The following is a 25,323-nucleotide window of genomic DNA, read 5'->3' on the forward strand; positions in this document are numbered from 1 at the left end:
TTTATAAGAAGTTTGTTTGAGTTTTCTTGTCTCTCCAAAAAGCTGGGGGGGGGGGTTGTTTTTGTATTTGTACGTTTAAAAAAAAAAAGACATTTTCACACATTATAGCTCTGTGATCAGTGCAGAAGGTATGCCTATGTGTAAAAAAAAAAAAACTTAAAATACAAAATTCCTAAAATACTTTCCAGCTTTTATACATTATTGGTTTGGGTAGAAAGCAAGCAAGCTGGTAACGGAGTCCATATTTGTAAAACTGCCTCAATTGGTTGCATGCAGTTCCAAATTTGTGCGTCTAAATTCTAAGCCACACACAGGGCAAGAACTGGGTCACTTGTGTGCAATCTCTCCCACAGGTTACCACAGGTAGCTCCCTAACCAGCAGATGGGATCAGAAGTTCGGTTTGCTAAGTAAGGCAAGTTAAGGCTTTTAAGAAAATCAGGTCTGATTTTATGACTTTTTTTTTTTTTTGCATCATGGTTGTTAAAAGCTGTGGCTAAATGAGTTATGCCGTCATTCAACGAAGCTGACTTCATCGACGGCTTATCAGAAGCTGGCTAGGAAAGTTGTTGCAAATGGTGATCAAATTACTCCGGGATTCTGCAACCGCCATAAATAAACGTTGGTTGCCAAAACATCCAAATTTTTATGAACGTGGGGATGTTGTGAAGGACTAGGGGTGACATAATAGCAGTATTCCAGTATTTGAGGGGCTGGCACAAAGAAGAGGGGGTCAAATTATTTTCCAAAGTACCAGAAGGCAGGACAAATGGAAGACTGGTTGTAAGTCACTTTTTTTCCAGTCCTGTTATAACTTCAAACAGCTGGAGGAATACAGGATTGAATACAGAGTTGGAAGGGACTTTGGAGGTCTTCTAATCCAACCCTCTTCTCAACCAGAAGACCTTATACCAATCTTGAGATCATGGTGGTCCAATATCTTCTTAAAAACCTGTGATGGAGGACCCACAGCTTCTGAATGCAAGCCTTCCACGGATTGTTCTAACGATCAGTAAATTTATCTTTAATTCTACGTTGCTTCTCTCCTCGATTAGTTTCCGTAATGGGTGTAAGTTGAGTATTGCCTGCCTTTTGCAATGCAAAAGATGCTAGTTTCATTCTTGATAGGAAGGGGAAAATTTTTTGTTTTAAACATTCTGGAAGTGCCTACCTCTGATTTACTCTTTTGTAAAAGGGAAGAAGCAGCATCTACAGAAATAAATTTTAGTGTCAACGGACAGAGAGGCGAGTGGCATAGCCAACAATTCCCTTTCTTATTACAGGTCGTCCTTAACTTACAACAGTTTGTCTATTTGGAGTAACGACTACGGCACTCAAAAAAAGTGATCGATGGCTGTTTTTCCCATACGTACAACTGTTGCAGTATCCCCATAGGCAGGTGATCAAAATTCAGATGCTTGGCAAACTGGCTTGTATTTATGATGTGATCACCTCTTGCAACCTTCTGCACAAGCAAAGTTCATGGAAAGCCAGATTCGCTTCACAATTTTGGCAAGAAAAGCTGTAAAACGGGGCCAAAATGACTTGAGGACTGTCTCGTTTAACAACAGAAATTTTGGGGGCTCAATGGGGGTCATACAAGGAGGACTACCTGCACTCATGAGGTGGTCTTCTCATCCACAGAGCAAGCAAGCTCCCTCCCATCGGCTAAGTCTATCAAGCCAATATTTGTTTGGGATGGCACAACTATAATGATGCGTTTCCATCAATCACACAGAAATATTTTGATGGGAATTGGCCTGGAAGGCAAGAGCCAGCCCCAGGGGTGCATTTAAGGTCTCCCCCAATGAACCCAAGCCTGAGATGACATCCAAGGACGAGCAAAGCAATGAAGTCAAACATTGTGCATTTTAATATTTTCCAAAGATAAATCATGAACCCCAAAGCCCAACAGTTATTGGAATTTTCTCCCCCACCCCATTTCCCCAAGCCGCCACCTCGCGTACAAAGGAAACAAAAGAGCAAAACGTTTCTTCTGGAGAGCAGATAACAAAACTTTGTAAAGTCCCCACCGCCTATCCTAAGCGTGGGGTGGACCCCCTTAAATCCCCTGGAAGACACTTGTATGATTGGAATGAGGGAGGAAAGGGGAAATTTAGCTGTGGGAAAAGCCAAAACCGCTGTTTTTATTATTCTTCTATTTACATTTTGGCTGGCTACGGAGAGACACGGCAGTTGGACGGCCACGTCAACGGAGAGAAGAGAACAGAATTCTCTTCTCTCTCCTTCACCTCACCTGGACCTAGCCAGCAGCTAACCTGGGGGAAACCGACATGGCTGTGTGTGGTTTTTTTGCAGTCTCCGTTGTTTCTCCATTCCCTGAGACGGGAAAAACGCACCCGTTGTAACAACGGTTCCATGCCAACATTGATGGCTGCAAGATCCTGCTTTTGTAATTCTCTTGCAGCCAGCGTGGAAGTCTGAGAGACAGGCTGTGTGTCTAGCAGTCCACTTAACATGGTTTGTGAATACAAGGAGGCACGGCTGTGGAAGCCTTTACGTGGCTTTTTACTGAAACAGGCTCATGATTAGAAAGAAAGCCCCCCCAAAAAAAATCTGGCCACTTTAAGACTTGTGGACTTCAACTCCCAGAATCCCCCAGCACGGGGAAGTCGAAGTCCACAAGTTTTAAAGTTTCCAATTTTGGAGAGCCCTGCTGTAACAGGATAATCCTTGGAAGCTCTATATTTTTTTTAAAGGGGAGCAAAAAAAAAGTCTGCAGATAGAAAAACGAACCAATCCTTACCGAACATCTTTAACATAAAGGGCATTAAATCTTGGAGGGACCTGTGGCTTTCTCTTTGGACCACTCCTCACGCTAGCTCTTCAAGACCAAGCACTGAAAGATTACTATTTCAGTGCATAAAAATATAAGGCGGATTGGGTTCAATGTTGAATAACTGCGCCCAGCACATTATTCTGTTAAATCCTCTTGAATTTGAGAGCAGAGGAAAAAAAAATAGCGTGTAACTTTAGTGTATTGGAAATGAGGCTCCTATTACTATAAAGTTGTGTTTCTCCTGCCACTTTAAGATGGGTGGACTTCAGCTCCCAGAATCCCCCAGGAGTTGAGGTCCACCCATCTTTAAAGTGGCCAAGGTTAAGAAACACAGCTATAAAGGAAGACAAGATCCTGGCTACGGAACCAGCGTATAGATGCAAATGTTTTAAACAATAGGAAGACTGCAGAGAAATGGGATTCGGCATAGCCTTCTCCCAATCAATCGGTAAGCTTTTGAGATTGCAACTTACAAATCAATGAGTTGTCCTGGCCACGGTTAAACTATCTCAGGATTCTGGTGCATGGAATTCCCAACACATCTGAAAGACTCCAGGTTAGAAAAGATCCATTTTGGATACAGTTATGGCTGAATTTAAGCTACATTGGGAGTTGTAAGAAGAGGGAAAAAGGCTTGTCTATCTTTATCCAGGCTTCCTAAGGGTTACATTGGTCCCTTTCTCTCCCTCTCTCTCCTTAAAATGTGCCCAACAGTGGAAGCAGAACTCTGTGCAAGCACTAAATTATTTCAAAAGCAATTCTGGTTATGCAAGTTATCCATTATTCACAGTTGCTCTTGTTGAAGGACAGCCTTAAACGTTAAGTTAGGAGAGAGGTCACTCTGACCTGATTAAAACAATGGATATGGATATATGCAGAGATACACTTTCCTGTCTTACCATCCTCCAAAATTGATGGTGCTGCTTCTATTTTAGGGACAACAAAAATAGCCCTGGAGAAATCAGGAATAGCCCTGGAGAAATCAGGATAAAAGCTGGTAATATTCACGTCCTGTGCTCAGCAACGGTATTGAAGAGTCTTCAGTATCAGTTGGATTATGCCAAATCCCCTTCCATCGTGAAGACTTCTTTATCATCAGGGGATTTTTTTTTTAAAAAAGGAATTTCTAGTGGAATTTGACCAGTAAGGGGGGGATGCATAGTTGTTTTGAAGCATAACTCCCAACTGCTAAGAACAGAAATTCCTGGGGTGGGGTGGGGACTTTCTCTTGGAGCCCAAAGAAAAGGTGGCGGAGGTGAAATTCAGCACCAGTCTGAATCCTAGAATTGAGCAGGAGGAAAAGAAACGACAGGATCTGAGGAAGAAGGAAAAAAAGACTAGAATAAAAAGAGAAAAGAATGAAACAATTGGATCTTTCCTATCAAAGGAGGCTAGACAAATACTGGACAGCAGCATTTAAGAGAGACATGTGGAGTGTGTCAAGGAAGAACAAGGCACCCTAAGATTGTGTTTCTCAACGGCGGCCATTTTTAGACGGGTGGACTGCCAACTCCCAGAGTTCCTTATCCAACATGGCTGGCTGGGGAGGTCTGGGAGTTGAAGTCCTCATGTCAACATGCCCACGGCAGAGAAATACGGCCTTAAGCAGTCAGTGCTTAGTGTTGGACAGACCTTGGTCAATCCAGCTGTGATCTTTGACCGAGGAGCCAAGGAGTCTAGGCCGTCAATTCCGGCAAGATGTTGCGTTGGTCCAAGAAATTGACAAGACGCACGGCAATGCCCAACAAGGAACCGAGGACATGCTTCCTTCTTGCCTTCTCAATAAGGCCTTGCTTCGTTCCACAATCAATGTTCCCGAGAATTGTTCCATTTCTACCATTCAGCCTCGTGCAGCGAGTCCTTCAATTCCTAGAGTCGCTCAAATTCAGGAAGAAAACAGGGGCAGCCACATCTTTCTGGCCTTCAAAACAAAACCACTTTTTTTAAAAGAAAAAAAAATAAAGCCAAGGAGAATACAGGGTGGCAGAAAAAAAATGACAAAACAATAATGGTAAGGAGGGGGAAAAAAAGCACATCAGAGTACCTGATGTAAAAAGTTGCCAATCCCCCCCCTTTTTTTTTGTGGGAACAACCTGGCAAAAACTGTAGAGTTGGCGTTTCTGGTTTAATTTTCCCATCCTCTACAAGCAGGGAGACCAGTTAAAACGCCCCGGGAATCCTTCTCAGTTTTTGAATCGTGTTTGTTCACAGATGTGATTGAACTTCCTGAAATTAAAAACCCAAGAAGAGAAAGTTAGTTAGGGTTTTGGGTTTTTTTTTTGAATGTCACATGAAAGAGATTTTCAACAACGGAGAGCAGCTTGGCTTCCTAATTAATACCCTGGGGCCTCCAAATATTTGGCACCTCTTAATTCGTTCCTTCAATTCTAGACCCATTCTGAGCTCGGAATAATTTTGCTAAAACTGGAACAGCTGAAAATACTTTGCATACCACTACTAGCGATTCTGGGTTGAATATCTACAGTCTGCAACAGCCAGGACAGTCTGCCAAGAACTGCCAATACATTTGATAGATTTGATAGATGAGAAGAGAGGGAGGAGGGTGAATAGAGAGAGATAGATAGATAGATAGATGATAGATAGATAGATAGATAGATAGATAGATAGATAGATAGATAGATAGATGAATAGAATAGAATAGAATAGAATAGAATAGGAGAGATAGATGATAGATATAGATATGATATAGAAGATAGATGATAGAGGGGAAAGAGATAGATGATATAATTAGGATGGATAGAAAGAAAGATTGATATAGAAGATAGATGATAAAGATTAGATAGAGATAGATAGATAGAGATAGATAGATAGATAGACAGACAGACAGACAGACAGAAAGAAAGAAAGAAAGAAAGAAAGAGAGATAGAGGAATTAGGATGAATAGATAGATGGTATAGTCTATAGAAGATAAATGATAGAGAGGATAGAGATAAAATATAGAGGGGATAGTAGTAGAAGATATAATTAGGATGGGTAGAAAGAAAGATGATATAGAAGATAGATGATAGAAGGGATAGAGATTAGATAGATCTATCTATCTATCTATCTATCTATCTATCTATCTATCTATCTATCTATCTATCTATCTATCTATCTATCTATCTATCTATCTATCTATCTATCTATCTATCTATCTATCTATCTATCTATCTATCTTAGATAGATAGATAGATAGATAGATAGATAGATAGATAGATAGATAGATAGATAGATAGATAGATAGATGGATAGAAAGAAAGAAATGATAAAGATAGATGATAGAGGGGATAGAGATAGATGATACAGAGAGAGAGAGAAAAAGAGAAGAGAGTTTAGGATGGATAGAAAGATATAGATAGATAGATATAGGAATTTAGGCAATAGACAGATAGACAGAAGAGAGATAACCTTCACTCCATGCCCATCTATTTAATAAATTTGATAAATAAAATCTACTGATTTCAGGTGGATAAACAGATTAGCAACAGAATTCTATTCGGTCCAGATGAGAAAATTTTATCTCTTTTGCGCCTGCAAACTCTGAGCTCGAGAAGAGGCTCACTCACATAGCATGGTGGGCTTTCACCTGAGTACGACAGTTGCGACCCCAGTAACAGTCGGGACGGGATGTGATGGTGGCTGCAAGACAAAAAAAACAAAAAACCCACAGAGTTCATGCATGGCTAAAAAAAACCCAGGGGAATGTGATCTTTGGTGGACTTGTGGTAAAAGTAAAATAAGATCGGGGCCCAGATTTATTTGCAGAAGGTTCTCGAATGGAATCTCAAACGGAAACCACAGATTTTTCTTTCAGGACTACTGAACAAGGAACTTGGAAAAAACAATCTGGAACGTGTTATGGGATATTGTTGACCGCAGCAAGAATTCTGCATGCGCAAAAAATGGAAAGGTGTGCTACAGCTGGTCCTTGATTTACAACCAGCAGCCGTCCCAAAGTTAAAACTCTGAAAAGCTTAAAGCTTAAATCCCTGCCCAGAGCCCCTCCATGTGGAGAATGGGTAGTTAGGATAAACAAAATAAACTAAAATAAAACATTAAATAAAATTAATAGAATGGCGTTGGGGGAAAAAAGGGGACTTACAAATAGGTCCTCGCGTTTGTGACCATAATAGCATCCAACTCAATCAGAATAGAGATGGAAGGGACCACAGAGGTCTTCTAGTCAAACCCCCTGCTTAAGCAGGAGCTTCTTCAGCTCTGACAGGATAGAAAGTCCAGTTGCCCCCAGAAAGGGCACCTTTGGGACAGCCAGGGACTGGATGACTGAGAATCTCTACAGACTTTTAGCTATAAAATTTGGGATGAACACCCTTTCAATGGTGTGGGAGTAGGAATGGATGTCCAGGGGAAAAAGAATTGCAGACTACAGGAACCATTTGCACCACTCGGGTGACCCTGAGGACACAGATAAACCCTCCAAGTGGCCTCAAGGACCCTCTAAAAGGATGTAAAGGACCAACTGTAAATGATAAATCCTTCCCCACCATCCAAGAAGCTTCTTGGATGAGAAGCAAAACATCTTCAAAGGAAAACAAGAAAAAAAAAAAAGCACCTTTGGGCCAACCACGAGCTGGAGGACAGAGAATCTCTACAAACTTTTCTTTCTTTCGTCCTCTTCTTTTCCACACTTTTCCCTTCCCTGTTTTTCTTACTATTTGCTTTTGTGTTTGTTTGTTTTTTGTTGGTATGTAATATCATAAGCCAATAGACATGGTTAAAAAAAACAAAGACTCCATCGCTCTGTGAGGGCCTCGCTCGTTCTCCTCCTACCTGGCAATTCCGAAGCAGGAATAATCTGTCTGTACTGATAAGCGAGTTCTCGGAAAGTCCGCAGGCCGCAAAAATAACAGATCACTGTTTCTCCCGTGATTCGGTAATCTGAAAGGAGAAAATTGAGGATATTCTTTTGAGGAAGCCTGGCGAATAAAATGCACGAATTCCTCGTCCTTCTAAGCACAGCCACATTCGACATTATATTTGTCTGTGAGACGTGGTTGAATGCATCCATTACCACTGTAAGAGAGTATCAAGTTTATCGGTCTGATCGCAAATTCCGTAGAGGTGGTGGAGTTGCAATATTCTATAAAAAGCCTCCCAAATCTAAAAAAAGATCCAAACTATACAAGCTCTTCGCGAGACCATCGTCTGTGAACTGTCCTTAAAACACCTCAATCTGCTTCTTACTTTTGCTATCGAGCCCCTGACTATGATATATAATTCATGCAAACAAGCTAACTACATTACTGACGTGGGCTGCCTCTTGCCCACACCCTCTTATTTTCCTTGGTGACCTCAACTTACCTCTTATAAATTGGACACTAAATGAATGTACATCTGAACCCATTCATACAACCCTGTACAATGCCGTTACCACACTGGGAACTGGATCGATTAGCATATATAAGAATAAGCCTCTCGGAAGGAATTCGGCAGGTGAGCTGGGCTTAGGAGGTGTCCTTGTGAGCTTGCAAATATTTGAATACAGGATTGAATACAGAGTTGGAAGGGACCCTGGAGGTCATCTAGTCCAGCCCCCTTGCTCAACCAGAAGACCTTATACCAATTCAGATCATGGTTGTCCAATCTCTTCTTAAAAACCTGTGATGGAGGACCCAATGCAAGCCTTCCAAGTGATTGTTCTAACAGTCAGTAAACCTCTCTTTAATTCTAGGTTGCCTCTCTCCTCGATTTAATTTCCACCCGTTGCTTCTTGTCCTGCCCTCAGGGGGTTTGGAGAATAGCTTGGCTCCCTCTTCTTTGGGGCAGCCCCTCAAATATTGGAATGATGCTACCATGTCTCCCCTACTCCTTCTTTTCACTAGAGATACCCAACTCCTGCAACTGTTCTTCATGTGTTTTAGCTTTAGCCTAATCAGCTTTGTTGCTCTTCTCTACACTCTTACTTGAGTATCAACATCTTTTTTTATAGCGTGGCGACCAAAACTGGACACAATATTCCAAGGGCGGTCTTGCAGAGTGGCGTTACAAAGTGGCATTAACACTTGGACTAAACAGAAGCAGAATCCAGAAAAATGTCTCTCAGGAATACGTGGTTGGAGGGGATCAAGGTTTATATTTAATCATACTTGTATTAACAGAAGCTAGAACTTTATTTGCTCAAAATTGGAAAAGCGATAAGATACCGAAAGATGGGAAAGTAATTGAGAAAATATTGGAATGTGCAGAAATGGAACAGATAAACGTTGTTATTTAAAGAAAAAGAAGAAACGGAGTATTACATGGTATGGGATTTATTTTTTATCAATGGTTTGAAAATAAAACAAATTACATGAATTATTTACAAAGTCTGCATTACTATCACTATTAATCTTCTCGTCACTCCGTATCTCCCATCCTCTCCCACTTGTGACTGTATGACTCTAATTTTGTTGCTTGTATCCTTACGGTTTATATTGACTGTTTCCTAGTATGATTTGATTGCTTATTGTACCTTATGACTATTATTAAGTCTTGTACCTGATGATTCTTGACTCTTGACGAATGTATCTTTTATGTATACTGAGAGCTTATGCACCAAGAGAAATTCCTTGTGTCCAATCATACTTGGCCAATAAAGAATTCTATTTCTATTTCTATTCTTTCTTTCATTCTATTCTATTCTTTCATTCTTTCTATTCTATTCTTTCATTCTTTCTATTCTATTCTATTAGATGAATATATAAAGTAATAAGATGCTAAAAATAGATATATTAGATAAGATGTATAAAATGTATAAGAAAATGTGATTATTGATATATTGGTAAGAAAAGGATTCACTATAATTGTAAGTACATGAAATATTTACCTAGTCGACACACGGTTGAAATGGAATGGAATTATTGTACATATAAAATTTTAAAAAAACTTTTTTGAAAAGAAAGATTTACCTGATAAAATAAAAGTTCCTTTTTGAAGAGCCAGGAGGCTTTCATTCAGCATGTCTTTCCATGTCATCCCCCTAGATTGCAAGTAATCCTGGAAGAGAAGACAGGTTAAAATTAAAACTGTTCAAAAGAACTTCAAGTGGAGATTTGAAACTCCTCGGGAACAGGCGAGAATAAAAGTGACCATCCCTAAAACAACAGAGTGGAGCTCGGGCGTTTTTTTTTGTTTTTTTTTTACAAAATGCTTATCTCAAAAAAAAGCAACCCCAAAATTATCACCCTCAACCTTTTGCAAACTTGCCCATACCTTTAGAATATCTGATTCATAGTTATTGCCATTAAGAACGCCGTCTAAACACTTGTCCCCAAGGTTGAGTTCTGTTTAAAAAAGAAAAGAAAAAGAACATTTTGAGCACCCTGAAGAGGCTTGCAAGGTGTTTTACTGAATTAGGCAGGTCTTAGGACTGAGCTGCAGTTTTCCCAAAACAGATGCTGCCGGTATATAGCAATAGCACTTAGACTTATATATCGCTTTATAGTGCTTTAAAGCCCTCTCTAAGCCGTTTATAATGTCAGCCTATGGCCCCCAACCATCTGGGTCCTCATTTTATCCACCTCGGGAGGATGGAAGGCTGAGTCAACCTTGAGCCTGGTGGGATTTGAACTGCCAAATTGCAGTAGGAGTAGCTTGCAGTATTGCACTCTAACCAATGCGCCACCAAGGCTCTATCCTATATTTTATATATATATTAATATATTTTATATTATGTATTCAGTTTTGTTCGCGTATTTTCCCACGTCATTGTAGTTGTGCTTTTAAAGTTGTAGCAACGTTTCGGCAGAATCTCATCTGCCATCATCAGGCTTCTGTATAGTGAATTGTATTGTATTGTATTTGTATATTAAGGAACAGGGATTCTATTTACTTCATTTAGCCAGTTTTTATTTGTGGTAAAAACTTATTCGTGGAAGCTAACTGCCTCTTTGTTGTGGTTAGCTGGCAGTAGGTGTGGATGGCTGAGGGGAGCGAGGACTCAGATGAGGGGCCAGGACCATCAGGGAGTGGACTGCTGCCTTCAGAGATTGTGGGGGCTAGCAGCAGCGATGAGGAGATTCCCGAGGAGCCTGTGCCAAGTGCGTGTGCGCGCAGGATTGCTCTCAGGAAAGAGCAGCTGCAACAGCACAGGCGACTCAGGAGTAAGGCTACAAGGTAATGGCCCCTCCTTCAAGAAGATAAAAGCCAGCTGTGAAGCGAACGTTCTTTGCAGGAAGCAAAGACGTTTTTAAACTCAGCCTCGTGGACATTACAGCATCTTAATTTGGTATTTGAAGACGCTTGTGTTGTGAAATATTTCTTATCTGTGATTCTTGGCAGCCTCGCACAGTTTTGGCGAGGTTTGTGCTTATCAAAGTTAATTAGTTTGCAGCAGTCTTTTAACCGGGGATTCGTAAGACTCATTAAAAGGTTTCTGTTCCCTTTGGTTCGTGTTTGTGTTACTGGAAAAGGGTTTGGGTCAGAATGCTCTTGCAAAAGGCAGTCTTGCACCCCTAGGAGCGGAAGAATATCCTAAGTGCCAATAAATTACAACAGTTTGGTTTTTGCAAGGGGGGAAGAGGGGGTGATTGCAAACAAGATCATACCACAGAATGGGGCTAAACAGCCCAGGCAGGATACGCGCACACATCCCCAGTACAGATGGCAGAAGGACTGCAGACAAATGGTACCTGTGAGCATGGAAAAGAAAAATATATAGATATACTACTGGCACGATTCCCCTACCCACCCGGACTGAAAATATCATCAACATTTTTAGGTGGAACTAGAACTCCCAGTCTCCTGGTGATTGGCCCAGTATCACCTAGTCAGTTTTCATGCCTAAGGCAGGACTGGAACCAGAGGTGGGTATTCAGCCAGTTCTGACCAGTTCTGGAGAACTGGTAGTGGAAATTTTGAGTAGTTCGGAGAACCGGCCAATGCTGCCTCCGGCTGGCCCTGCCAACCCCATCTATTCTCTGCCTCCCATCGAGTCCCAGCTGATCGGCTGTGTCTTCTTTGGTTGCCCTGCACAGGAGAACGGAGCTGGAAAGCAGGTTAGTATCAGGGTTCCGGCAGTTACTCCAATTAAAACCTGAGCCTCGAGCCACGCTCCCAAAACAAAAGGGGATTTATTTGAAGCTACCGTTCTACGTCCGGCACTAACCTGGGCGTAGCCAACTCTGAGATACGTAATTCACTGCCACCCTTGATCCTGCTTCCCCCCACCCACCCCCCCGCCCCTCTGGGTGTATCATCCAACGAAACACGTCCATAGCCAAGAGTCATCAATCAATGTTCTCCAATTAGATTTTTTTCGCGGCAGAAGCTTTAGCTATCTAATCCATCTATAGTTGACAGTTAGTGGGGTGGGGAAGGGAATGGGGATTTTGCAGTATCCTTCCCCTGCCCTGCCCACCAAGCCACGCCCACTAAGCCACGCCCACAGAGCCACTAGTCAAAAAATTAGAATCCCATCACTGACTGGAATTCACCATCTCCTGGTAGATTGGCCCATAGTCACCCAACTGGCTTTTATTATGGCTAAGGCGGGACTAGAACCCACCATCCTTGGCTTTCCAGCCTGGTGCCTTAACCACTAGACCTGGCTCTAACTAAAGATCTGACCACAGATGGAGTAGGAAGTGGAAGAAAAAAGGCTTCTAGGAAGTTGGGCTGGCCAGCCATGGCGGTGTTCAAGACATCTGCTTCTCCTTCCATCGCTGGTCAGGTTGAAAGGCCCACATGTTCCCCGGGGAAGCTCTCTTGCTTACACTGCTGTGGGGCAATGTTCGGGTTCTGTTCCCTTTCCGCTCTACGATCCGGCATGGGCTGGAAGCAGCAAGTGCAGAAGATGTGGCTCCCTTGAGCTGGACAGACATATTCCTGGACTGCTGTGGGAGGAGAAATGACCACGAACAGGTTGTGCAAAACGGTTTCAGATCCAGCCGCTGATAAGCATTTCGCATCACATAGATTATCAGAGTTGGAAGGGACCGTGTAGGTCATCTGCTCCAACCCCCCGCCCAAGCAGGATGTCATGCCCCCATCGAAGTCTGAATCCGAGGAGGAAGACGAACAGCTGACAGGGAGCAGGAGAGTGGCTCCGTTGGCTGTGGAGGAAACCAAAGAGGAAGGGCAAAGTCAGGCTGGGCAGAGCAGGGGGAGAGGTAGAACAAGGGAGAGGGGGTTCGGAGGAAGACCCAGGCCCACTCCCTCTTCATCCTAGGGCATGCAGGGAAGAACAAAGAAGGGAGCAATGCGGGTTGCATGGCTTACGAGGGAGGAGAGGGCCCTGATTCCCTTCACAAGGCACACCTGGGAATGGAGTTTAAAGGAGAGTCAGATGGGGGGGTAGTTGTCAGGAACAAACACCTAGTGTTGGCTGCTGTTATCTGAGTTCCTGGCATCCTCCCAACTGGTTTGATTTACTGCCGTGTTACTTCACTTCTGGAACTCCTTATCTTGTTCTGCGGGATTTATTACCTTATCTTGCCTTGTTGGATTTATAATTTGAAGTTTTCTGTTTACAACGTTCGGACTGAAGTATCTGCAGCCAAAGGCTGTTGCAGGTTAGTGGGTAAGTTTTTCTCCAGACCGGAGAGTAACCGGAACGTTGGGGGCAAAGTTGGAGCTAATAAAGGAGCTCATACTTATTTATCTGGCTGTGCTGCCTTTGTGCCACACCCCAGGTCATCACACAGGAGACCCTACACCATTCCTGATAAATGGCATCCAATCTCCCCTTGGAAGCCTCCAGTGCTGAAGCTCCCACGTTAAACGACTTGCCTTGCTGTTGCAGAAAGCTCATCTCCGTTCTCTACTTCCAATGACTATTTCCAAGAAGGATTGTGTGCAGCATTGGAGCACACAAATGCACACCAGCACAGCGCAATGTCAGAAATATTATGCAAAGGCAGAACAAACAGCACCAATTCATGTTTGAATGGTGCACCCAGAGAAGCCAAGATCTTGATATGCTTGTCAGAAATGTACAAGCCCCACCTCACCTTTCGAACCCCAGAAGATAATACCTGGATGCTCTCACCTGTTGGGAAGCTGGAAGAAGTCGATGGGGAATCTCCAGGAACCTGCCCAGGTGCTGCATTTTCTTCCTGCTCGGGAAAGGTTAAAGGCAGGACGGTTTGCCGAAGATAACCAGGACATTGCCGGCATAGGACATATGGCTGACTGCAAAAAAAAAAAAAAGGAGAGTCACGTTCATGAAACTGACGAGGTAATTGCCACAAACTAAATTCTGGTCCAGCCCAAATAGCCTCCAGTCGCCTTGAAGTCTAACTGGTTCATTACAGCATTTACAAAATGGGCAATTAACTAGTGGAACTGCTTGCCTCCAGAAATTGTAAGTGCTCCATCACTGGACGTTTTTAAGAAGAGGCTGGACAACCACTTGTCCGGAATGTTAGAAGGTCTCCTGCTTGAGCAGGGGGTTGGACTAGAAGACCTCCGAGGTCCCTTCCAACTCTGTTATTCTGTTAAGCAGCAACTTCAATTGTCATTGTGTGATTTCCTTGTCTGGAAACTTCTACAAGGTAGTCCTTGACTTGCAACCAGTTGTTAAGAGACCAAGATATGAAGGATTTACGTAGGGCCCAGATTTGAAGTTGCAACATCACCAGGTCAAAAATTGGGCAGTTGGCAGCCCACAGGTTTTTTTTTTTTTTGACGCTTGCAGGATTCCCGGGGTTACGTGACTGCCAATTTGCAACCTTCCCAGCCAGCTTAGTGCAAGCGAAGTCAATTCAGGAAGGCAGATTTGCGTAGCAAGGGTGGCTAGAAAGGTCGTAAAATCGGGTGTCCTTCCTTTAACACCTGCCTTGCTTAGCGATGGAAATTCTCGCCTCGACTGTGATCGTAAGTCAAGGATTCTCTCTCTATCTGTAAACTTTTTAAGGAAGAGATTTAAGGCAATGCAAAACAGAGCTGAATGATCAAGTCATTCAGGCTGCCAGACTTTAATTGGACTCTAATTTTCCTACTTTGATCTCTCTTCCGAGATCACAAGTCCCACCCTGACGCTGCAAAATGGAGCAGCTTTTTTAAAAATAAATTTTACTAATTTCATATTTATTACATTTTTACAATTGCTTAATAAACATTGTGTTTTTCTGGGTATTTAATTTGTTTAACAATACAGATTCTGTTCTTACTCTCCCTCCCTCCCTCCCAGTGGTTAGAATGCAGGATTTCAGGCTAACTCTACCCACTGCCAGCAGTTCGATCCTGACTGACTCAAGGTTGACTCAGCGTTCTGCCCTTCTGAGGTGGGAAAAACGAGGACCCAGATTGTTGGGGGCAAGAGGCTGACTCTGTAAACCACTTAGAGAGGGCTGGAAAGCACTGTGAAGCGGTATATAAGTCAACGGGCTATTGCAGTTATCAGAAAGGGGATGCCAACGAAGTCACAAATGTTCATCATGTGACCCCGGGACACTGCAACCGTCGTAAGTATGAGCCGGTTGCAAAGCATCTAAATTCTGATCATGTGACCAGGGGGATTACACGGTTGTAAAGATGAAAAACGGTCCCAATTCATTTTTGTCAGTGTCGTTGTTAACTTTGATCAGTCACTCAGTGAACTGTTAGAAGTCAAGGACTACCTGTTCTGCTTTTATGGAAATGGTTTTTTACAAATTTGAGAACATCAGCCTGGAGTCAACTGAAGCTGGCCTGACTGAGGAGCCATCTTGGAGGCTTCGGTGTGTGCCACAATGGTGCTTCTGAAGGATCAGGAGGCGAGGAAGAGAGATAGCTGGGTTTTTGTAGCCAAAATAAAATAGTTTCCCCTGAGAACCAAGGACATTCCCCCACGGGTGGCTGAAAAGAGGAGGAGTCAAGTTTCCAAGCAACTGGACAGCACCTTGATTGGACCATGGGACTGACTGACTGGGAAAGTGGGAATAACTTTTACTTTTAATTAGGTGAAAACCGCGGGAAACTTTAGAGTCGGTTTTCACCAGTCTGTGCCAATATGATCTCTCCAAATAAAGCTGTTCTTTGAGGAATCCACCTGCCTCGGAGTTCTGTTTGCTATGGGTGTTATTACCTGGAATGCTGACACCTGGGTTTTAAGGCAACCCACCGAGACAGATCCGCTACCCACGTGATCTTTTTACCTAATATCAGAAGATTCACTGTCTACATCCGACAGATCCAGCAGGTCTTCTGAACTTCCTTCTTCATCTGAAAAGGATCTTCGCACCTTCGGCTGTAACATGTCCTGAGTGATTTTGTTCCGGGCATCCATACTTCTAATATCTTCTTCGTTACGACACTTATCTAGAAAGATAAGAGACTTTTGTTATGGTCAAGATGCAGGTCAGAGAACTAACTGTTGCTTAGTCCCAAAGGTGCTTTTCGAAAAGGCAAGTGGACTTTTGGGTTTTTCCCTGAAGACGTTTTGCTTCTCATCCAAGAAGCTTCTTCAGTTTCTGACTGAAGGGTGGAAGATGGAAGGATTTATATTCCTTGCAGTCATCTGGTCATTAGTACTCTTCCTGAGGGTCGTTGAGGCTACTTGGAGGTTGTCTTCAGGGTCACCTGAATAGTACAAATGGGTGTGGAAACTTCTTGGAACTGCTGAAAGGACTGTGTTGTAAATGCAGAAGGCTCCACACCCATTTGCACTACTCGGGCAATTCTGAAGACACAGACAAATCTCCAAGTGGCCTCAATAACTCTCTAAAAGAATGCAAATGACTAGAATCTCTACAGAACTTTAGCTATACAGTTTGGGATGAACCCCCTTTGAATGGTGTGGGAGTAGGAATGGATTTCCAGACAAATAATTACCGACAACAGGAACCAGGAGCACTACTCAGGTGACCTTGAGGACACGAACAAACCTCCAAGTGGCCTCAAGGACCCTCTAAAAGGATGCAAATGACCAGCTGTCTGCAAGGAATATCAATCCTTCCGTTCCCCATCATCCAGCCAGAGCTGAAGAAGCTTCTTGGATGAGAAGCAAAACGTCTTCAAAGAAAAATAAGAAAGTCCAAGTTGCCTCTTGAAAAAAAAAAGCACTTTGGGGCCAACCATGACCTGGATGACCGAGAATCTCCATAGACAACTGTCGCTTTGGATCTCAGTGGCACTTCCTTGGGATTAAGTCCCAAAGCAGTTGAGCGATGTTCTGGTTTAGTGACCATTCGACATTACAACAGCACTGGAAAAGTGACTTACGACCATTTTTCACACTTACGACCACTGCATCCCCAATCGTCATGTGATCAAAACTCAGGTGCTTGGCAACTGACTCATTTATGACCTGGGGCCATTTGATCACTTGCGACCTTCTGACGAAAAAAATCCATGGGGAAGCCAGGTTCACTTAACAACGACGTTGCTTATCCTAACCGCACTTAACAAAATGTGGTGAGAAAAATCGTAAAATGGGGAGCAAACCTCACTTAACAAATTTCTCAGAATTTTTTTTTTGGGGGGGGGAAGGGCTCAATTGTGGTCGTAATTCAAGGACTACCTGTAGTCCATTCCCAAAGTATTCCCAATTTTCCTTTTTAAAAAAACGGACCCAGAGTGCCAATTATTGGGTTCGTTGTTCGTCCACACATCACCCTACGTCCAAAGCAATGTTGAATTGTTAACGACGAAAAAAAAAATAACCCGACTATTGTTAACGGCAAGAACGCTTGCAGAGATTCCACCTTCCTCACGTGCCTGGGTGTTGGATGAGATAGGCTTCTACCAAGTTGTTCAAAATGTGGTTTTTACAGATCCGTTCCACAGGACAGCGGCATGTCGGACAGAGGGAAGATCGCTCCATCCACCCTGAGTAGCAAGCAGCGCAGAAAGTGTGCATACAGGGCTGCAAACTAAAAACAGGAAGATTGAGGGGGGGGGGGGGGAAGAAAAAAAATGAATTGAAGGAGGACCTGATTGGTCAACAGTCTAATCCTTGCTGATCCAGTTCTACAGAGGAATGACTGAGTCTGTCATATCTGCCCCTCTATAACAGTCTGGTTTGGTTCTGCAACCCAACAAGACAGACACAGACTCCAGAGAGGAATTAGAACTGCAGAAAAAAACAATGGCTACCAACCTGCCTTCCATGGAAGACCTGTATACTGCATGAGTCAAAAAGGGGCTGTGAAAATATCTACAGACCCCTCACATCCTGGACATATAAACTGTTTCAACCCTCAAAACCCTACCCTCAAAACGATGCTATAGAGCATTGCACACTAGAACAACTAGACACAAGGGGAGTTTTTCCCCTGAAGGCCATCACTCTGCTAAACAACTAATTTCCTCAACACTGCCCAACTATTTACTAAGTCTGCATTACTATTATTATCAATCCTCTCATCGTTCCTATCACCTCTCACCTCCCACTTGTGACTGTATGACTGTAACTTTGTTGCTTGTATCCTAACAATTTTTATTGACTATTTCTTTGTATGATTTGATTGCTTATTGTACCCTATGACTGTCATTAAGCGTTGTACCTTATGCTTCTTGACAAATGTATCTTTTCTTTTATGTACAATGAGAGCTTATGCACCAAGACAAATTCCTTGTGTGTCCGATCACACTTGGCCAATAAAGTCAGTCAGTCAGTCAGTCAGTGTCTGTCTGTCTGTGTGTCTGTCTGTCTGTCTTGGGAGACAGGAAGAAAATTTGCTGCCTCAGCTAGAAGACCGCCTTCTGTCTCCAAAGGTCATCCCCATACACCATCAAAGCAAATCACCTATATTACAAAATTCAACTTTTTTTTTTAAAAAAATGGGAAGTTAGTACTCACTGCTGATTCACATGTTAATCAAGGTTCATCTCATGGCCATGTATAATGGCTGTGCATTTAATTCTCACAATCAAAACACACGCATGGTTGAGAAGGTCTGGAATTTTGTCTTGTCCCAATGCATTTCAACTGGTGGCATTTCGGCCCAACACTTTAACCACTACACCACACTGGCTCTCATGACGTGGCTGACATATAATTAGGTGGTCAACCAGGAATGCCCACTGCATTGTCCACTGAAATTGGAAACTGACTGGCTGAGCCAGAAGGCCCGTTTCAGAATGTTCCATGGCTCATGCATGGAACTGACGCAACAAGGGAGAAGGGCTATGAAGTAGCCACAGAGCAAAGGAGCATTGGAACCCTTGGGTGGGAAAGTGGAGCTTGGGGGAAAAAAGACCCTACAGAAAGTGAGGCGATGAACCTAAGGGAGCTAAAAGCAGAAGGATTAAGGACCTAAACTGGACATATAGTCCAAGTGAAGAAAGAGAGGGTTAACTGCCGATAGGATGGGAGTCCTCAAGGAGGAGAAAGAGCCAAAACAACCTGTGTGTGCAAATTTTAAACCTTGAGTAGAAATTGAGAACTTGTAGCATTCCAAATATGCCTGGGCTACTACCCCTAGCAGTCTTCTCCATTCAGCCTGCTTCTTCCAGACTCTGTGAGTGGTTCAGCAACATTCAGAAATCACAGGTTGTTTTGCTTTAGACCTCAGTAAGCAGCATTTGGCTTCCTAAGCATTATGGTCACTAGGTGACTCACAGGTCCCTCCCAAGAAACATGAGTTTCACTTCTTGAGTTGAATCAACTCAACGCAACTCAATGCTTCTTGAGTTGAACCAACTCAACGCATCTTCAGTTGAACCAACTCAACACTTCTCAAGATGAATCAACTCAATGCATCTTGAGTTGAATCAACTCAACGCTGCTTGAGTTGAACCAACATTTGGCTCTTGGGCTTCAAGACAAAAATAGAGGCAGCAGGGCAACCTTGTCTATTCTCAATCCCATTCAATGGCTACACAGGTGAGGTATAACCAAGGTTCTCAACTGTCCTCCTGACAAAGACTGCTTCTCTTTGAAGTTCTACTGGGGTGAAAATGAGCTAGTTCAACTCTTTCCCTCCATTCAACCTTCTTCGCTTTATTTTTTCCACCAGACATACTTTTTCCAGCTCATATGGATTTTTCTCTTTTCTCTTAGTCAACCTATGATCACTGACCATCCATCTATACCTGACACAGTCATAAAGCAGTTCCTGGCAGATGATGCAGCTTAAGCTTTCTCCCATTTTGTCAGGCTTCATGGTTGCTGATTTGGCATCTCCGGGGTCAGGTCCCATCACGTGTCCGTCTGGGGTGACCACCTGAAGGGCAGAGCTGGCTTCATCATCTGCAAGAGAGGTTCTTATGTCACATTGGGGAAGGCATGTAGAGGAAAGACAGCATGGAACCCAACACATTGTTGCTCAACAATCAAGAGGTTGAGTGTTGGCCACAGAAATGAGGGCAGCTCTTTAATGTTCACAATCCCGGATTAATCAATGGAATAGCTTAAATTCCAGATCTGTGGGGGCTCATAATTGGAGATTGTCCAAAATAGACTGGAAAACCATTTGACCGGGATGGTATAAGGTCTCCTGCCTTGAGCAGAAGGTTGGGCTAGAAGATCTCAAAGATCCCAATGATTCTATGTTCCATGTTCTAAGGGTTGTGATCTTAGCTGCTGCTAAGAAGGTATCAAATCTCTCTCTGCAGAACTCAAAAATACTTCGTCCTATATACCAACCTCTTCTGATTTTCTTTCTAACGGGGTAGGGTGAATCATTTCCTTCCCTTCCCGAAAGCTGGAACATGGCTGTTTTCTCCGGGTCCCTCAAAGAAGCACCAGATGTTTCTGTATTTACAACAGGCTGACTGAGTTGAAGCAATGTCTCTGGTCCGGATGGTACCAATTTGATCAAAGCAGGTGCAAAAATTAAGGTGCAAGATTGGGGTCCTGCAATCATGGAAAGAATTGAGGGTCATGGTGAAGGAACTTTGGACACAACCAAATACTCTGGAGCAGGGGTCTCCAAGCTTGACCACAATAAGGCTTCTGGGCTTCCAATCCCAGAATCCCTCAGTCAGCATTCTGGGAGCTGAAGTCCCTCACATTTAGAGACCCCTGCTCTGGAGGAAGAGTTCCCTGTCTCTACTTTCTGAGCCAATCCCAATGGTGCTTTTTCAGGAGGCAACTGGACTTTGTTTTTTTCTTTGAAGATGTTTTGCTTCTCCTCCAAGAAGCTTTTTCAGCTCTGACAGAATAGTGGGGAATGGAAGGATGAAGCCCCTTGGAATGGCGTGGAATGGATTTCCAGAGAAAAAAGATTGCAGACTACAGGAACAAGGAGCACCACTCAGGTGACCCTGAGGGCACTGATAGACCTCCCAAGTGGCCTCAAGAACTCTCTAAAAGGATGCCAATGACCCGCTGTCAGCAAGGAATATAAACCCTTCCATTTCCCGCCCCCCACATCCAGTCAGAGGTGAAGAAGCTTCTTCGATGAAAAGCAAAACGTCTTCAAAAGGAAAACAAGCCCAGATGCCTCCTGAAAAAGCACCTTTGGGACAACCATGACCTGGATGACTGAGAATCTCTACAGACTTTTAGCTATACAGTTTGGGATGAACACTCTTTGAATGGTGTGGGAGTAGGAACAGATTTCCAGAGGACAAAAATTGCAGACTACAGGAACCAGAAGCACCACTCAGGTGACCCTGAGGACACAGATAAACTTCCAAGTAGCTTCAACGACCCTCTAAAAGGATGCAAATGACCACCTTTGGGACAACCATGACCTGGATGACTGAGAATCTCTACAGACTTCCCGAGCCAATCTTTGCCTGTTCATCCCTTTCTACCTCCAGCAATACTATGATCAACCCTTCAAAGGGTGATTCAACCTTGGGCCAAAGAGGCTCAACCTTTACCAACTACTGAAGGGTTCGCCTTCTCAGTGGATGTGGACTCAGTGGAAGAGGTAGGAACAATTTCGAAGAGGTTTGACGTCGAAGTGGATGGCTGCGGTTCTTCATAGCTTGTCCGAGAAGCTGGCAGTGGCAATGCTGTTGAGGTCCCATCATTGCTTTCTCTGGTGCTTGAGGTATCTTTGGTTGTGTGGCACGCACTGTCAACCTTGGCTTCTGGGGATGGAGAGAGAGAGAGAGTGTGTGACCTCAACAAGGTCAGGAGACCTGCAAGGAGCTGAAATGTTTCCTTGGTAGGTCCATGGCTGAATTCTTTCATGCCATTAGTCTTTACTCACCTCCTGGATCATTAGCTCCATCCTTATTGGGGTGCAAAGATTCGTACAGGTATGCAACATCTGAAAGAAGAGAAGATGGTGGAGCTCAACAGACCAAAGCAAGATGGCCCTCCTTACAGGTTGTGAGTGTTCCAACAGTGGAGGTTTTTAAGAAGAGATTGGACAACCATTTGTCTGAAATGGTATACGATCTCCTGCTTGAGTAGAGGGTTGGACTAGAAGACCTTCAAGGTCCCTTCCAAATCAGTTATTCCGTTATAAACTCTTACCAAGCAAATGAGTAAGTCTGATCATCCCGTTAAGCTCCAAAAGACCTTCATCTGAGCACCCCAAACCTCTGAAGGTCCCATAATCAGCCCTGATACAATAGTGTTGAATGGTAACCAAGAACTTGGTTAACTATCAATACTTCATGTTGAGCCAACATGGGTCAACAGTCAAAGCAAGGGCAGACAAATTGGTACTCCTCTAGACCCTTTGGACTCCAACTCCCATTGACCACATTAACTGGGGCTGAGGAAGTGGGAGCTGAAATCCACACGTCTTAAAGCTGCCAAATCCTTTCCCTTATTGTATAAAGCTGTTACAGGGGATGGAATAAGATTCTCTTACTGTTTTCTGGATCGTATTTCCTGTAAACAATATAGATCACGTCCCCAGTTTGTAAAGGGCAGGTCTGTCTCTTCACCACTTTCTGTTTGTTGATCACTGTTCCATTCGTGCTGCAGAGGGAAAGTAAGAAATGCTATCAAGACAGAATATCTTTATTGGCCGAGTGTGATTGGACACGCAGGGAATGTGTCTTCAGTGCAGAAGCTCTCATTGTCCACACAAGTTATAAGTGATAAATCATGACCATAATTGTCGTAAAGATGATAATGATCATCGTAAGATGGTCATCCAGTCTTCTTTTTACCGCGGCTGATCTAGGTTAATGTCGCTGCAGGTAGTCTTCAACTTACAACAGTTCGTTTAGTGACTGTTCAAAGTTACAAAGGAACTTGATACAACAGTGGTGGGACTCACCTCCGGTGTGTGTGTGTGTGTGAATCTGCCTACTGAGATGAGGTGGACCAGTTGCTTTTGTGGTGTGGAGACAATAACTTGGCCCTCAACACCCATAAGACCAAGGGGCTTATAGAAGGAACAGATCAGACATCCAGCCCTTGCTTATCAATGGAGACGGAGTGGAGCAAGTGGACAGTTTTAAGTTTCTCGGTGTTACCATAAAAGAGGACATCACCAGCAGTTTTTATTCAGTTGTTGTTTTCTGAGAAGTCTCAGGTAGTCTAATCTCTGCTGGGCCCTTTGACCAGGAATGCAATGTGAGCACCCTCTTTTATGGTAACACCCAGAAATTTAAAACTGCCCACGTGCTCCACTTGGTTTCCATTGATAAGCAAGGGCTGGATGTCTGATCTGTTCTATAGTCCACTATAAGCTCCTTGGTCTTATTAGTGTTGAGGACCAAGTTATTGTCTCCACATCACGAAAGCAACCGATCTACCTCATCTCGGTACGCAGACTCACACACACGGATGAGCAGCAGAAATGTTGGGTTCAAAATGGTGGCCATTAAGCCAAGGACCACTTGTATTAATACAAGGAAGCTCACCCAGCCAGCTCATTTCCAAAGAAAAATCAAGCCTTACAAAAGAGACACACAAGACACATTCGTTTTGACCCGAAGAACCACAGAAAAAGGATAAGAACAGTGCTGACCTGGTATCCTGTAGCAAAACCTGACCCGATTTTTCATCCATTATTATTTTACAGTGATAACCAGACACCAATTTATTGCCAGGGAAAGATAAGTCACAACCTTGGATAGAAAGAGAGAGAGGGGTAAAAAAAAAAAAAAAAGAACATTGCTAAGTTTGCTAATTTCACCCGAACATTCAACAAAGTCTCCTGCCATTTCTCTCCAATACCCCCAATTTTGCACATGATTTCATCACTGAAGTGCCGTGCAACGAGTGCAAGACTAGAGTTTGTAGCAAGAAAATATTGGATAAGGACAAAAAAAAATGGATAGAAGAAATAATAAACAACAAACTGAATTAAGAGCGGAGAGTTTTCTCTTAGGTATAATAATGGGAAAATATGATAAGAAAACAGAGTATTTAATGCTACGTTTATTAATGGCAGCAAGAATAACATGCACAAAGTTGGAAAAATGATAGCATGCCACCAGAGGAAAATGTGATAAGAAAAATACTAGAGTGCGCTGAGATGGATAAATTGACCATGGAGATAAAGGAAAGAGAAGAAGCGGATTATTATTTGACGTGGAATGTACTGTATGATTGGCTAAATAATAGATATAAAGTTAAACAGAAAAGAAGGCAATAAGATAATAAGATAAAAGATACAGTGGATAAAGATAAAGCAACCAAGAAAAGGGTATAGATAGTCAAGATTTATGTAAAAGTATGCATACTGTCACAAAAGCGTTGTAATGAATGGAAATGATGTTGCATATAAGAACAATTGTTTAATAAAAGTTGTTTTATTAAAAAAAGAAAGACTAGAGTTTTGGACACCTTTCTTTCTGCCGATGGTCCACTCATTTTTCATCAGCAACACGTGGGGCTCGGCTTGTTCCACCCCCAACCGGATCAGCTTCCCCCAAGGTTGAGGTTTTCCGACGGGTTGTATCTGCCCTCCGAGCTCCATGTGCTCCATCTGGACTTTTTACATCTGCAAAAGGAAGGGAAGAAATACGTTGGATGCAAGAGAGGGGTGGGTTTTAACAACCGCTTTCATGCGTTTGAAAAGCTGAGCTATAGGAAGATGGGGTGTCCCATTGTAAGCAGCCCAGAACCATATATATGGGAGGGGCAAATATATGCATTTGAAACATAGGCATTTACATAGGTATTTCCCTTCTCAGAGCTATGCGTGGCTGGGAGTCTGAAGGTTCTGCGCAGGATCTTGCCAGTTCCTAGTTTTGCACACTTTCAAATATAAGAATTAGATTATCTCATATTTGCATGATATTGTCATATAGGCTAAAATTAATCTCACAACGGCATTTTTATCCTGCCTTTTATACAAAGACACAGATATATGCTCCACTCAAACACACCTAATGACATCTATTTTCTCTACAACCTGGAGAGAGGGCCCAGCTTTTTAAATATTTGTACACGCACACAACACACACTCACGCACAACTCCCTGCACACATACCTATACAACACACGTTCGTCTGGGAAAAGAACGGATCCAGCTAAGGAAGCCCCGAGCCCATAATCCTCAGCTGCATTGGCTCTTCTGCATTCCCTTTGCACATTTGCGCACTTGTCTCCTTCCCTTTGCATGTGTGTGTGTGTGACTAATAATGGATGAAAAATGACTTTGCTAAGGAAGCCCCATCCCCCATATTGGCTCTTCCACATCCCTTTGCACATTTGCACACTAATCCCTTCCCTTTGCAAAAATGCTTGGGAAAAGAAATGACTTTGATAAGGAAGTTCCATCCTCATATTCCTCA

General features: G+C 43.1%; 1 protein-coding gene across 3 annotated transcripts; it reads right to left on the reverse strand.

The window, feature by feature from the left end:
- Positions 1-1,848: 1,848 nt before the first annotated feature.
- On the reverse strand, positions 1,849-24,627 carry CHFR (checkpoint with forkhead and ring finger domains). Of its 3 annotated transcripts, none has more exons than XM_026684921.2 (17): positions 24,371-24,625; positions 23,550-23,649; positions 22,440-22,549; positions 21,828-21,887; positions 21,493-21,705; positions 20,309-20,518; positions 19,756-19,912; positions 17,437-17,591; positions 15,876-16,038; positions 13,787-13,929; positions 12,513-12,632; positions 11,346-11,429; positions 10,012-10,082; positions 9,708-9,795; positions 7,591-7,698; positions 6,366-6,438; positions 1,849-5,024 (listed from the first exon to the last, which is right to left on the reverse strand). In XM_026684921.2, exons 1-17 carry the CDS (start codon positions 24,510-24,512, stop codon positions 4,982-4,984), a joined length of 2,040 nt encoding a protein of 679 aa, XP_026540706.2. In that variant the 5' UTR covers positions 24,513-24,625; the 3' UTR covers positions 1,849-4,981. The 3 variants fall into 3 exon arrangements, with proteins under 3 accessions (XP_026540706.2, XP_087799024.1, XP_026540707.2); XM_087942898.1 differs by having other exon boundaries at positions 3,792-5,024; positions 12,513-12,851; positions 24,371-24,627; XM_026684922.2 differs by having other exon boundaries at positions 3,792-5,024; positions 12,513-12,629; positions 24,371-24,626.
- Between the last annotated feature and the right edge of the window lie 696 nt (positions 24,628-25,323).

Source organism: Notechis scutatus, chromosome 13 (genome assembly GCF_049901735.1).
Source record: "Notechis scutatus isolate UNSWTSFEM ecotype Mainland chromosome 13, rNotScu1.2, whole genome shotgun sequence".
NCBI classification, from domain to species: Eukaryota; Metazoa; Chordata; class Lepidosauria; order Squamata; family Elapidae; genus Notechis; species Notechis scutatus.